Below are 15,174 nucleotides of genomic sequence, written 5' to 3'. Positions count from 1 at the left end.
TTTTAGTTGATTAATTTAGTTAGATTACAATAAAGATTAAAAGCTTACCAGAGTACTAACTCCATGTGACTCCTTGTCCTGTGGCATCACTTTGTGATATCTCCCTGCCTTTCACCAGTGTTTCCCTGTGTTCAAAGGCTCCTCCTCTTCTGCTGTGCTTTGCCACTACCAGTGCTTCCCATATTGTTTATGAAGGCTCCTCTTTCCTGCCCTGCCTTGCTGCTCTGCCTCTTCCTCCCACACTGTTTTTAAAGGCTCCTCTCTCCTGCTGTGCATTGCTGCTCTATCGCTGCCTATGTGTCCCATGCTTGTGACAGCCATGGCTCAGTTGGTAGCACTCTCACCTCTGTTGATTTGTTTCATACCTTCACAGACTTTTTACCCACTTTGGGAATGGTGAGAAAGTGTTGAAGCAGGCCGATTATCAACCTTCCAAGAAGAAAACTGTTGCGTGCACCCGTCGACCTAAGTGTTGTGCAAGAGCGGGATGACATCGGGACGCTTGTCCGACTTCTTCTCGTGCGATTTCATGTCCGATCTGGTTGGGCATGCGCCCAGTTCTGCCCCATATGTTGGGTATTTGCTCTTCAGGAAATTGAAAAAATGTTTGTTTGTCATGGTGAAAGTGTAAGCGACGAACCCAAGTGAATTTCACGACTGCACAGAGCTGCAAAGTATTCTTGGATTCATACTTCCTCACTCCTGAAAATACTTTGGTCTTGCAATTGTTCAGAATTGTCCCACTGCTGGCCTTTAGCGCTAACCCTCCCAGAGCTTTCGATTCAGGAGAAGGGCACCTAATTAGCATAGGATTGGTGGGCACTGGCACCATTATGGGTGGGGAGAGACACCGAAAACGTTAATCAGTAACAGTGGAGCTGGGTGTTGTCAGTGTACATATGAAAGCTGTGCTTTCAATGATGTTGCCAAGGGGTCCTTGAAGGACACCAAAAGTAAAGGTGCAGCAGTGCGAAGAAAGCCATTGCAAGTGATACTCTTGCAAGTGATTAACTAGATAAGAACAGAGATAAAAACAAAAAACTACTGCGGATGCTGGAAATCCAAAACAAAAACAGAATTACCTGGAAAAACTCAGCAGGTCTGGCAGCATCTGCTGAAGGGTCATGAGGACTCGAAACGTCAACTCTTTTCTTCTCCGCCGATGCTGCCAGACCTGCTGAGTTTTTCCAGGTAATTCTGTTTTTGTTTTAGATAAGAACAGAAACAGGTGAAAGGTGTTAAAGGAGGATGTGGCCATCTGTGCTAAAGACTGCAGAAAGGTCAAGAAGGATGAGGGGGTGGGGGTTAGTTTAGCTTTGTCACAGTTTTACGCTGAACCATCCGGCTAATACTTCTTTATTAAATCAAATCAACACAATAATAAACCAACTGTGGTTATATACATTACATTTGGAAAATAGATACCAATTACAACATTTTAAATCACATATCAGGGACTCCTTCAAGATTAAACTTCTCCAGGAGCTCCACTGTTTTGTATCTTTTATAGGTTTACTTATATAGGACAAGTATGGGTCCCATATTCCAGCATGTTCTGTGTGTATCCTGTTGACATTTAAGCTTGTTTGGTGGTAAGGGTAGATGCTATCATTTGTTGTGCTTGCCTTTGATGCCTTAGGCTGCTTATTACACTCTGGATATTACACACATGGACTTGGAAATATTGCATTTAGTTCCCTCATCCAAATCATTGACATATATTGTGACTAGCTGAGGCCCAAACACTGATATCTGCGGTACCCCATTAGTCACCGCCTGCCACTCTGAAAAAGACCCATTTATTTCAACTCTCTGTTGACAAATTCTCAATCCATGCCAATATATCACCCCCAATCCCATGTGCTTTAATTTTGCACACTAATCTCTTATATGGGTCTTTATCAAAAGCTTTCTGAAAATCCAAATACACCACATCAATTGGTTCTCCCTTATCTATTCTGCTAATTACGTCCTCAAAATACTCCAGTAGGATTGTCAAACATGATTTCCCTTTCATAAATCCATGTTGGCTTTGTCTAATCCCATTGATATTTTCTAAGTGTACTGTTATCACATCCCTTATAATAAACTCTCGCATTCTCCCTACTACTGATGTTAGGCTAACTGGTCTGTAATTCTCTGTTTTCTCCCTCTCTCCTTTTTTAAATAGTGGGATTATATTTGCCACCTTCCAATTTGCCAGGACTGATCCAGAATCTATAGAAGTTTGGAAGCTGACAACCAATGCATCCACTATTTCCATGGCCGCCTCCTTTAGTACCCGGGGATGTAGATTATCAGGCCCTGGGGATTTATCAATTTTCAGTCCCATTATTTTCTTCAGCACTATTTTTTTTAGGAATGCTAATTTCCTTCAATTCGTCCTTCTCACTAAACCCTTAGTTTCCTAGCATTTCTTCCTCCGTGAAGACAGAACTAAAGTAGTTGTTTAATTGATCTGCCATTTCCTTGTTCTCTATTATAAATTCTCCTGTTTTGGAATGTAAGGGACCTACATTTGTCTTCACCAATCTTTTTCTTTTTACATACTTATAGAAGTTATTACAGTCTGTTTTTATGTTCCTTGCAAGTTTACTCTCATACTCTATTTTTCCCCTCTTAATCAATCTCTTAGTCCTCTGATGAATTCTAAACTGCTCCCAATCCTCAGGCTTGCTACTTTTTCTAGCAACTTTATATGGCTCCTCTTTGTATCTAATACTATCCTTAATTTCTTTTGCTAGCCATGGTTGGGCTGCTTTTCCTGTTGTGTTTTTGTGCCAGAAAGGTATGTATAACTATTGCAATGCATACATTCATTCTTTAAATATTAGCCATTGCCTATCCACTGTCATGCCTTTTAATGAAGTTCCCCAATCTATTGTAGCCAATTCACCCCTCATACCTTCATAGTTTCCTTTGTTTAGATTTACAACCTTAGTTTCGGATTGGACTACTTCACTTTCCATCCTGATGAAGAATTCTATCATGTTATGTTCACTGTTCCTGAAAGGACCTCGCACAACAAGATTATTAGTTAACCCCTTCTCATTGCACAATATCAAATCTAGGATAGCCTGTTCCTGGATGTACTGGTCTAAAAACACCATCTCATGCACACTCCAGGAATTCATCTGCTACAGTATTATCGCTAATTTGATTTGCCCATCTATATGCAGATTAAAATCACCCATGATTACTGTAGCACCCTTGTAACATGCATCTCTAATTTCCTGTTTAATGCCACCTCCTATCTTACCATTAATATTTGGAGGCCTATAGACAACTCCCACTAATGTTTTCTGCCCCTTGTCGCTTCTTAGCTCCACCCAGACTGATTCTACATCTAGATTTTCTGAGCCAATATCCTTTCTCACTATTGCACTGATTTAATCCTTAACTAACAATGCCACCCTACCTCATATTCCTTCCTAAACATCGAATTTCAGTTCCCAGTATTGGTCACCCTGCAGCCATTTCTCCTTAATTGCAATCATATTTTACCTGTTAACATCTATTGGGGCTGCTAGTTCATCTACCTTATTGCAAATGATCCGTGCATTCAGATACAGTGCTTTTAGATTTGTCTTTTTAAAATTTTTACACATCTATTTTTGTACTATGGCCCTATTTGCTGCTAGCCCTTTTTTTCCTCTGCCTTCCACTTCTGCTTTCTATTTTATTGTCCTTCATTTCTATCTTTGTTTCCCTCTCCTGTGTCTCCCTGCTCAGGTTTCCATCCCCCTGCCACTCCAGTTTAAACCCTTCCCCCGTTACTAGTGAATACCCCTGTAAGGATATTGGTCTTGGTCCTGCTGGGGTGCAACCCATCCAGCTTGTACAGGTCCCATCTTCCCCAGAATCAGTCCCCATCTTCCCCAGAATCAGTCCCAATGCCTCAGGAATCTAAATCCCTCCCTCCTACACCATCTCTCCAGCCACGCATTCATCTGGTCTATTCTCCTATTCCTGATCTCGCTAGCACGTGGCACAAGGGGTAATCCTGAGATTGCTATCTTTGAGGGCCTGTTTTTTAATTTATTTCCTAGTTCCCTATATTCTGCTTTCGGGACCTCTTCCCTCTTTTTGCCTATGTCATTGATACCGATATGGACCACAACCTCTGGCTGTTCACCGTCCCCCTTCAGAATATCCTGCAGCTGCTTGGTGACATCCTTGACCCTGATACCAGGGAGGCAACATACCATCCTGGTGTCATGTTTGCAGCTGCGGAAATGTCTATCTGTTCCCCTTATGATAGAATCCCTATCACTATTGCTCTCCTGCTCTTTTATCCCACACCCCCAACCCCGTGCAGCTGAGTCATTTGTGGTGCCATGGGCTTGGCGCCTGCTCCATTCCCCTGAGAAACCATCTCCCCCAGCAGTACCCAAAATGGAAAATCTGTTAGAGAGAGAGATGGACCCAGTGGACTCCTGCTCTACCTGCCCAGTGCTTTTACTCTGTCTGGTTCCATTCCATTTCTGCCTGTGCACTCTTTACCTGCAGTGTGACCACCTCATGGTACGTGCTACCCAAGAAGATCTCAGCCTTGCAGATGTTCCACATTGACTTCAGCCACAGCTCCAGCTCTGAAACATGGATTTCAAGTAGCTGCAGTTGGAGACACTTCCTGCACACGTGGTCGCCCTGGGCTCTGGAAGTTTCCCTAACTTCCCACATCACACAGGAGGCGCATTCCACATGGCGGAACTGCCCCGCCATAATTTACTCTTTAATTACTCTCTTTACTTTTACTTCATCTAGTTTAAGGAATATTAAATATAGGCTAGGGACCTTACTTCTTATACTTTAAACACTACTTAATCTAAACTTTAAACACTATTTAATCTGAACTTTAAAGATTGGACAGTAGAAATACTCGCCTGGTCCTACTCACCAAGGCTGCCGCTCCTCTTGTACTGGCTCCCGGTCCCGCTCTGGTCTCGGACCTGGTTCCCCTTGCTCTTTAAGGTCGCCACTCCTTTTGCTTTATCAAATGCCAAAGCCAAAAGTAAAAGAGCACCTCCTTCCCTTCACACCCTCTCTTCTCCAACTCCCTTAATCACCCAACTCCCAGAATTCTATTCTAAGTCGCATTCAACTATAAGTCGCACTAAGTTGGCTGGCTTTATATGCTCCTATGACAAAGGTGAGCTAACCCAGTTACAGAAGAACCAGTTTCAGCTGCTTCTTTAATTAACTTAGCCTAATTGCTCATCCAGTGGAGACCTTGTTAAAACCCTGCTTAAGGCTGTGAACTTGAGAATTTCAACTGTAGATTTCAGTTAAATACTGGCATATGATCTTTTACATGCACCTGAGAAGATGATTGTTGGGGCCTCAACTTAAAAGTCTCATTTGGCAGATGGTACCTCCATCAGTACTGCACTGAAGTGCCAGTCCAAATTTTGTACTCAGGTCTCTGGTGTGGTGCTTCAACCGACAACCTTCTGTTTGCTATATTTAATGCATATTTATTATACTCATCTTTTTCTCATGGACAGTTAATAAAGTAATATCTATATTTCATGCCTGATCTTGTATAGTCATTACAATCATTGCAGAACCAATCTTTAATAGTGAATGTATAATTTATATTAACAAAAGCTCACTACAGCAATTCTATCTGGTGCAACTATACTTACAATTCCTGACATAAGCTGATCATTAATATTAAATATTGAGTGAGATTGTCATCTGAAAGCCTACAATATGAATAAATGGGTGTCTCCATCTATGAATCAATGAGCCACTTCAATGTTTGATGTTTTTCATTAGATTTAATGAAAAGTAAGCAGCAGTGAAATTAGTTTCAGACCTTTTCACATTGCAGCTATAAAATATTATTTTCCTGTCCTTACTCTTATTATTTAGTAATGGCTTTTTGCTTCTCATTCCTACCTTCAAAGAATGACAGAGTGCATGAAAGTTTTGGTGGTTTGTCTCCAGTTCATCCCAGTCCAGCTTCCAACAGTTTGTGGGTCTGATGATAAGTGGCAGCCCATATAATATGGATTCACAAACACCGTCAGCTTTCAGAGCCCTATAAGGTAAGGATGTAAATAAGCATCTAGGGCTTGAAATTTGACTGCCCGGTGTCCATTTCAGAGGTGAAAAATGCATGCTAAAGAAAGGTTATCAGGCAAAATGTGACACCGAGCCATAGAAAAAGATATTAGGACAGGTGGCCAAAAGCTAAATCAAAGAGCTATGTCTTAAGATAAAAGCAAAAAACTGCGGATGCTGGAAATCCAAAACAAAAGCAAAAATTCCTGGAAAAACTCAGCAGGTCTGGCAGCATCTGCGGATAGGAGCACAGTTAACGTTTCGGACTCGAAACGTTAACTGTGCTCCTCTCTGCAGATGCTGCCAGACCTACTGTGTTTTTCCAGGTATTTTTGTTTTAGCTATGTTTTAAGGATTGGTTTAAAGAAAGTGGGGAAAAGGAGGGGGAGAGGTTTAAGGATGGAATTCCAGAACTTAGGGCCTAGGCAGCCAAAGGCATGGCTTCCTGTGGTAGAGTGATGAAAATCAGGGATATACAAGAGGTCAGAATTGGAGGAACTCAGAGATCTAGTGGGGTTACAGGTATATGGAGGGGCGGATCTATGGACTAAAATGGAAACCTTGATAACAAACTGTGCTGCATTGGTCAGAAGAAAAAGCATAAAAACAAGGAAACATATGCACAGAAGGAGCTATTCATCATGTCCATGCCAGCTGAGAAAGAATTATCCAGCCTAATCAACAACTTGTATTAATTCCACCTTCTAGCTCTTGGTCCACAACCCTGAAGATTATGGCATCTCAAATGCATATCCAATTTTTTTAATGCAATGAGGGTTTCTGCATCTTCCATCCTTTCAGGCAATGAGTTCCAGACCCCACCACTCCTCAACTGTCCTATAATCCTTTTACCAATTACTTTAAATCTATATACCCTAGTTATTGACCTCTCTGTGAATGGAAACAGGTTCTTACAACCAACTCTACCTAGGCCTCTCATAATTTTATACTTCAATTAAACCTCCCCTAGCCTTCTCTGTGCAACACAAAACAACCCCAGCCTATCCAATCTTTCTTCATAGTTAAAATTCTCCATTCCTGGCAATACCCACAGAAATCTTCTTTGTATGCTCTATAGAGCGACCACATCCTTCCAATACTGTACTCTAGCTGCGATCTAACTAGAAGAAGGCTACTTACTTTATAACTTGGAGTTTGTGCTGCAGAGGTCCTGTGTTTGTTGCTTTGTTTGTATTCTGGTAGTCTCGGAGGCTCTCAGTTTTCTCAGTGAAGGTTGTTGGCCCAGGAAGGAGCGCAGGACTGATAAGTCTCTCCTGAACATCACATTTCAGACAGGCTACGAATGAGAAAGAAATAAATTATGTAGACCACATTATTTTTACATTTTAGATCTTCCCTATATTGGTAACTGGTGAAAAGACAAGTTGTGGAAATAAAGAATAAGAACATAAGAAATAGAAGCAAAAATAGGAGTAGGCCATTCGCCACATCGAGCCTGCTCAGCTAGTCAATAAGACCGTGGTTGATCTGATGTGGCCTTAAATCCAATTTCCTACCTGGTCCATAACCCTTGATTCACAGAATCACACAGTGCAGAAGAGGCCCATCGAGTCTGCACTGACATATGAGAAACACCTGACCTATCTACCTAATCCCATTTATTAGCACTTAGCCCATGGCCTTGAATGTTATGGCATGCTAAGTGCTCATCCAGGTACTTTTTAAAGGATGTGAGGCAACCCGCCTCCACCACCTTCCCAGGCAGCGCATTCCAGACCTTCACCACTCTGGGTAAAAAAGTTTTTCCTCACATCCCCCCAAACCTCCTGCCCCTCGCCTTGAACTTGTGTCCCCTCAAGACTGACCCTTCAACTAAGGGGAACAGCTGCTCCCTATCCACCCTGTCCATGCCCCTCATAATATTGTACACCTTGATCAGGTCGCCTCTCAGTCTTCTCTGCTCCAATGAAAACAACCCAAGTCTATCCAATCTGTCTTCACAACTTAAATGTTTCATCCCAGGCAACATCCTGGTGAATCTCCTCTGCACCCCCTCCAGTGCAATTACATCCTTTCTATATGTGGCGACCAGAACTGCACACAGTACTCCAGCTGTGGCCTCACCAAGGTTCTATACAGCTCCAACATGACCTCCCTACTTTTGTAATCTATGTCTCGATTGATAAAGGCAAGTGTCCCATATGCCTTTTTCACCACCCCACTAACATGCCCCTCCGCCTTCAGAGATCTATGGACACACACGCCAAGGTCCCTTTGTTCCTCAGAACTTCCTAGTGTCATGCCGTTCATTGAATACTTCCTTGTCAAATTACTCCTTCCAAAGTGATTCCTTTGTCAATCAAAAATCCAACACAGCCTTGAATATATTCAGTGACCCAGCCTCCACTGCTCGCTGGGAGTGTGAATTCCAAACACTAACAACACTCTGAGAGAAGAAATTCCTCCCATCCTCTTCTTATGTGGGAGACCCCTTATTTTGAAACTGTGCCCCCTAGTTCTAGATTCTGTTGAGGAACTGGCAGCATTGATGCATCCAGCTTCTTATGTTAATGAGCTGCTAACGTTGGTCAGAGAGGTAATTGGTCACAGTGCCACTCTGTTTGTCATTGCTGGAGGAAAGGGAGAGGGCTCACCCTGATGGAGGATTGCCCTGGTTTGCTATAGTGTCTGTCAGGGGCACCAATGGAAATCGTCAGGGTGGCCTCACAGAGCTAAATGAGTGATGGATGGATGAGAATACCTGGAGGAGGGTGATAGTGAATTTTGTAGATAAAGGGGATTGAGTGCACTCCTTCCCATTTGACAGCATGCTAAAGATTCAGCAGTACTGTAGAGCATTCAGCTGTCAAAGGCTAGTTCTCATGATCTCCTCCTTGTGTTCCAACAAGGGGTCAGTCTTGGGGGGTGATTGACAAAGCACTGTCACATCAAGAGAGCAGCTGAAGCAGCCAAGGTAACAAAAACAGTACCATCACATCATACAAGCATGCCCCCACCAGTGCAGATCCACTCACATTGGTGGGTCCTCTTTGAACAGCATGGCATTAGTGAGCAGGAGGAGGTGAGAGAAGCAGAGGCAGCTGTGGGCAGTCCCCCTTGGAGGATGGAGGACAGAAACAACCATGCTCAGCTGGGCCAAGATGCATGCCCTTGGGAGTCACAAGAAAGGTGGCTATGCTTTGACCAGCAGCGAAAGATATGTTTTATTTATTCATTCATGGGATGTGGGTGTCGCTAGCTAGGCCAGCATTTATTGCCCATCTCTAATTGCCCTTGGACTGAGTGGCTTGCTAGGCCATTTCAGTGTTCCCCAGGGGTCAGTGTTGGGACCCTTGCTCTTCTTGAAACATATTAATGACCTAGACCTTGGCATACAGGGCAGAATTTCAAAACTTGCAGGTGATATGAAACTTGGAAGCATTGTGAACTGTGAGGAGGATTATGTCCAACTTAAGACCATAAGACGTAGGAGCAGAAGTAGGCCACTCAGCCCATCAATTCTGCTCCGCCATCCAATGAGATCACGACTGATCTGATATTCCTCAATTCCACTTTCCTGCCTTTTCCCCATGACCCTTGATTCCCTTGCTGATTAAGAATCTGTCTATCTCAGCCTTGAATATACTTAATGACCCAACCACTACAGCCCTCTGCGGTAAAGAATTCCACAGACTGACTACCCTCTGAGAGAAGAAATTCCTCCTCATCTCTGTTTTAAATGGGTGACCCCTTACTCTGAGATTATGCCCTCTGGTCCTAGACTCTCCCACAAGGGGAAACAACCTCTCAACATCTACCCTGTCAAGCCTCCTAAGAATCTTATATGTTTCAATAAGGGCACCACTGATTCTTCTAAACTCAATTGAGTACAGGCCCAACCTACTCAACCTCTCCTCATAAGAAAATCCCTCCATCCCCGGGATCAACCTAGTGAACCTTCTCTGGACTGCCTCCAATGCCAGTATAGCTTTCCTTAGATAAGGGGACCAAAATTGTTCACAGTATTCTAGGTGTGGTCTAACTAGTGCCTGGTATAGTTTTAGCAAGACTTCCCTATTTTTATACTCCATTCCCTCTGAAATAAAGGCCAACATTCCGTTTGCCTTACCTATTACCTGTTGAATTTGAATGCTAGCTTTTTGGGATTCATGCACAAGGACCCACCAAATCCCTCTGTGCTGCAGCTTTCTTCAGTCTTTCTCTATTTAAATAATGTTCAGCTCCTCTATTCTTCCTGCCAAAGTGCATAACCTCACATTTTCCCACATTATATTCTATCTGCCATGTTTTTGTCCACTCACTTAATCTGTCTATATCCCTTTGTTGACTCTTTGTGTCATCCTCAACACTTGCCTTTCCACCTATTTTTGTGTCATCCGCAAACTTGGCGATAGTACATTTACTTCCTCATCCAAGTCATTAATATAAATTATAAATAATTGTGGCCGCCAGCACAGATCCCTGTGGCACTCCACTAGTTACAGGTTGCTATCCTGAAAATGCCGCCCTTATCCCAACTCTCTGTCTTCTATTAGTTAGCCAATCCTCTATCCATGCTGATATACTACCCCCAACACTATGGGTTTTTGTTTTATTAAGTAGCCTTACGTGTGGTACCTTATCAAACGTGTTTTGGAAATCCAAATATATTACATCTACTGGTTCCCCTTTATCTATCCTACTTGTTACCTCCTCAAAGAATTCTAATAAATTTGTCAGGCATGATTTGCCCTTCATGAAGCCATGCTAACTCTGCTTGATTATTTTATGCATTTCTAAATGCTCTGTATTACATCCTTTATAATATACTCAAACATTTTCCCAATGAAGGATGTTAAGCTAACTAGCCTATAGTTACCTGTTTTTTTTGTCTTCCTCCATTTTTGAATAAGGGTGTTACATTGGCAGTTTTCCAATCCTCTGGGACTTTTTCAGAACCTAAGGATTCTTGGAAGATTACTACCAGTGCATCCACTATCTCTGTAGCTACTTTCTTTAATATCCTAGGATGCAACCCATCAGGTCCAGGGGACTTATTGGCCTTTAGCCCCATTAGTTTTGCTAGTACTTTTTTTCTAGTCATAGTTTTTGTATTTATTTCCTCTCCCTTGCCCCTTGATTATTTAGTATTTTTGGAATGCCATTAGTATCTTCTACCGTGAAGACTGATGCAAATTATTTATTCAATTCCTCTGCCATTTCCTGATTCCCCATTATTTATTGCCCTAGCTTCATTCTCTAAATCTTCATTCTCTTCTTTCTATGTTCACTTTGGCCTCTCTCTTCCTTTTTATATATTTAAAGAAGCTCTTACTGTCCATTTTATATTACTTGCTAGCTTATCCTCAAAGTTTATTTTCTCCCTCTTTATTATTTTTTTGGTCATCTTTTGTTGGTTTTTAAAACTTTCCCAATCCTCTGGCTTACCACTAATCTTTGCCACATTGTACGTTTTCTCTTTCAATTTGACACTATCCTTAACTTCCTTGGTTAGCCATGGTTGGTTTATCCCCTTCCTAGAATCCTCCTTCCTCACTGGGGTATATCTTTGTTGTGAGTCATGAACTATTTCTTAAACGTCTGCCATTGTTCATCCATCGTCTTTTCTGCTAAGCTCCTTTCCCAGTTCACTCCAGCCAATTCTGCCCTCATTCCTTTGTAATTACCCTTATTTAAGTTTAGCACAGTTGTTTCCGACCCAAGTTTCTCACACTCAAACTGAATGCTAAGTTCCGCCATGTTATGGTCACTGTTTTCTATGGGATCTTTCACTCTGAGATCATTTATTAAACCTGCCGTATTACACATTACCAGATCCGAAACAGCCTTATCCCTGGTTGGGTCCACAACATATTGTTCTAGGAAACTGTCCCGAATACACTCTATACTTAATTTCAAAAGGGCATAGAAAGTCGACGGAACAGGTAGACAAGTGGCAGATGAAGTTCAATGTGGAGAAATGTGAAACAATTCAAGAGCATGGATAGACAATGTAAAATAAAAGGTACAACTCTGAAGGGGGTGCAAGAGTAGAAGAATCTGGGTGTATGTGTGCATAAGTCATTGAAGATGGCAGGACAGTTTGAGAGCATGGTTGATAATGCACACAGTATCCTAGGTTTTTGTAATAGGGTCATAGATAGATTACAAGAGCAAAAAGATTGTGTTGAACTTATAAAAGAACACTAGTTCAGCTTCAGCTGGAGTACTGCATCCAGTTCTGGGCACCAAACTTTATTTACATGTCAGAGTTCCTTGAGGTGGCGCAGGATCATAGTCTTGGAGGAGTCCATTCAGCTCATGGACAGAATTTTACCCTTGGCATGCGGGATCGGCGGGGGCATGCAGGGGCAGCCGGGAATCTGACCGCTGCCTGTGATCGGCAGCGCTCCGCAATTTTACACAGGTGGGCCAATCAAGTGATACGGGGCCTGGAATCTCCGCAAAGGGCGGGTGGTGGTGGGGGCATGATGTCCGCAGGGTCCAACGGCGATCCAGCAGCCGATTCAAATGAGGCCTCGGCAGCCCCTGGGGCGCTGCCATCGAAGGACGCGGAAGTGTTGCCAATGGAGAATGTAGCGGGTGGATACGGTAGGCGGGAGGGCAGGCTGGCAGGACAGTTGGCCCCGCGTTTTTCAGACGAGTGCCTTGTAGTTCTCCTGGAGGAGGTGGCACTGAGAAGAGAAACCCCAGGGACAAGAGGAGGAGGCCCCCCTATCTTACCAAAAAGGCCTGGGAGGAGGTAGCATTCAGGATCAGCAGCCATGACGTAGTGAGGCGCACATGGGTCCAGTGCCAGAAACGCTTCAATGATCTGCTGCGATTGGGAAGGGTAAGTACCGTGTTGGCATGGGTCACTTTGCAGAAAAGTTAAGAGCTGCCCATCTCCCCATGGTGCTCCTCAGGTGGGATTGACCAGGCTGCAATGGCGCTGCACATCAAGAGTGGATGAATCAATGCTCCTCTTTCAGGAATCAATGCTTTCAGGAGAAAACATCCCATAACGATGCTGAGAGGTCATGGACCGGTGGGAGAACTCACACCTCCTCATCCTCTCGTGATACGAGCAGGAGACCCTGGAGCTGGAGAGGCACCATGCACCTCGGTCAAGTGGCCATGGGGAGGTTGGGGTGCCAGAGGAAGGTAAGAGTGCAGTGCACTGAGGTGAGAATGTCAGTTATTGCTACCATTCCAGTGTAGTCTCTATATTGATGTGAGCCTGGAACCTGCAATCCGCATTGATAATCGAAAGACGAGGGCACCATGATGCAAATCTCTGTCTCATCAGGGCGCCAGGCATGCACAGTGACAGTTTCATGACTTAAACTAATGACATGTCCTTCTTCTCCCTTTTAGGCTTGCCAGCAGTTTGTTATGAGGAGCCTGAATACCCACCCCTGAGGACCACCATGCTCACCACGCACCTGCGTCACACCCTCTCTGTCAAGCAGGCACCAGTGCAGATACCAGCACCTCAGTGGGCATAACATCGCCGTGTAGTTTATCAATGTACATTGGTGAGGGATCCTCACACTCACTTGAGGTGCAGGCAGAGGCAGAGTGTGCCCAGGGTGTCAGTAGTTGGAGGACTGCTGGGGACCAGGACAACGCTCAGTCGATGGCTGATGATGCCCCTGGAGTTGTCCCTGAGGCAGTAGATGCTGGATGTCCAGCAAGGGGTGTTGGAGGATTTAGCGTAGATACATGAGGGAATGCGTGCCATGTTGTCTGTTGTGGAGGAGTCCATGTGGAGCATAAGCACTGCGTTGACCCTCATGGGCGAGCGCAATGCCTCCTCCATGGAGACAGTGGCGACTCTCATGGAGAGGCTCCTCCAGGGACTCAATCAGGGGTTCCTGGAGATGCACTCAGACCTGCAAGCCCTCACACCGGCAATGACCTTAGCTGGTCAGTGTCAGTGCGGGAAATGGATTGGGCACCCAGTGTCCCAGCTGGGTGTCCATCTGTCAATGGTGAGCAGGGAGGTCCAAAGCGACCTGACGCTGGTGCACAAGCTGCCTGTCGTCTCTGCGGACTCCTCTCAGGGCACTCTGGATAATGGCAGCAGCTCCTCCGCCCCTCTGCCAGTGACCGTGGCATCTGATGAGGCTGTGGCGACTGGACTGGGGAGATGCCAGCCGTGGCACTGGCTGCTCCCTCCCAGGCGGGGCCAGCACAGGTTCCACGGGCCAGAGGACGACCGCCAAGGTCATCAAGGCCAACAAGACAGCAGAGTGAACAGGCTGTCTCCAATGCCGGTGCCAGTGAGGGGGGGAGCACATAAACGTAGCATCTGCAAGCGAAAACTTAAAGTACCTTAAGGATAACATGGGCTTATCATGGGTGATATTTGGTTCCCTCATTTTTTTAATGGTTTGATGGAAAACACCAGTTCATGTTAATTTCTGCGACTTTCAACATTCATAAGTAAATGATATGTTATTTTGTGCAACCGGCCTCTGTATGCTTCATATGTTCTGTAGGCGCAGGGTAGGCCATGATGTTATGATGGAGGTGTGTCTCCTGAATCTTTATTGCAAAGGTACATAGTTTATGTTGTTGACCAAGGAACTGGTCCTGTCAGAGATTGAGTGTGGAGCCTGCAGCCCTGGCATGTGGTGGTGATTCTTATTTGGTAGTTTAGCTGAAGGAGCTTTGGATCAAAGTGTCCTGGGTGTCCCTGCCTCCCTGTAGGTTACCCAGGTCTGCATCTATACCATCAGCGTTCTCCTCACCGTGCTCGTCCTCGGATTCACTACTGGACTCATCATCTGTTGCCTGTGCAGCTACGTCAAGATCTTCTTCCTCTACTGCGTCTCCCCTTGCCAGTGCCAGATTGTGGAGACTGCAGCATGCAACCACTGTCAGTGACACACGATCTGGGGGGTATTGCAGCGCGCCCCCTGAATGATCCAGGCATAGGAAGCACACCTTGAGAAGACCTATGGTTCTCTCTACCACCGCCCTTGTGGAAGCATGGCTCCTGGTGTACCGCTGCTCGGCCTCTGTTCCTGGGCGGCGGAGAGGCATCATGACCCACCTTTTGAGGGGATAGCCCTTGTCATCCGGCAACCATCCATCCAGTTGGGAGAGCCTCGGAACCTGGGTGTGCCTGAGGATGTA

The 15,174-nt window shown here is 44.6% G+C and overlaps 1 protein-coding gene across 1 annotated transcript in view; it reads right to left on the bottom strand.

Annotated features, from left to right (window-relative positions):
* Nucleotides 1–15,174, bottom strand: part of m1ap (meiosis 1 associated protein) — a 115,933-nt gene that overhangs the window by 63,592 nt on the left and 37,167 nt on the right. The window contains exons 6-7 of the mRNA XM_078555710.1: nucleotides 7,210–7,366; nucleotides 5,905–6,046 (exon numbers count right to left, since the gene is read on the bottom strand). Coding sequence (XP_078411836.1) covers nucleotides 5,905–6,046; nucleotides 7,210–7,366 — 299 coding nt within the window. The remainder of the gene's footprint in view (nucleotides 1–5,904; nucleotides 6,047–7,209; nucleotides 7,367–15,174) is intronic.

Source organism: Cetorhinus maximus, chromosome 1 (assembly GCF_964194155.1).
Source record: "Cetorhinus maximus chromosome 1, sCetMax3.hap1.1, whole genome shotgun sequence".
Taxonomy (NCBI): Eukaryota; Metazoa; Chordata; class Chondrichthyes; order Lamniformes; family Cetorhinidae; genus Cetorhinus; species Cetorhinus maximus.
The sequence above is the reverse complement of the archived record's forward strand: the minus strand, read 5'-3'. Positions and strand labels throughout refer to the sequence as shown.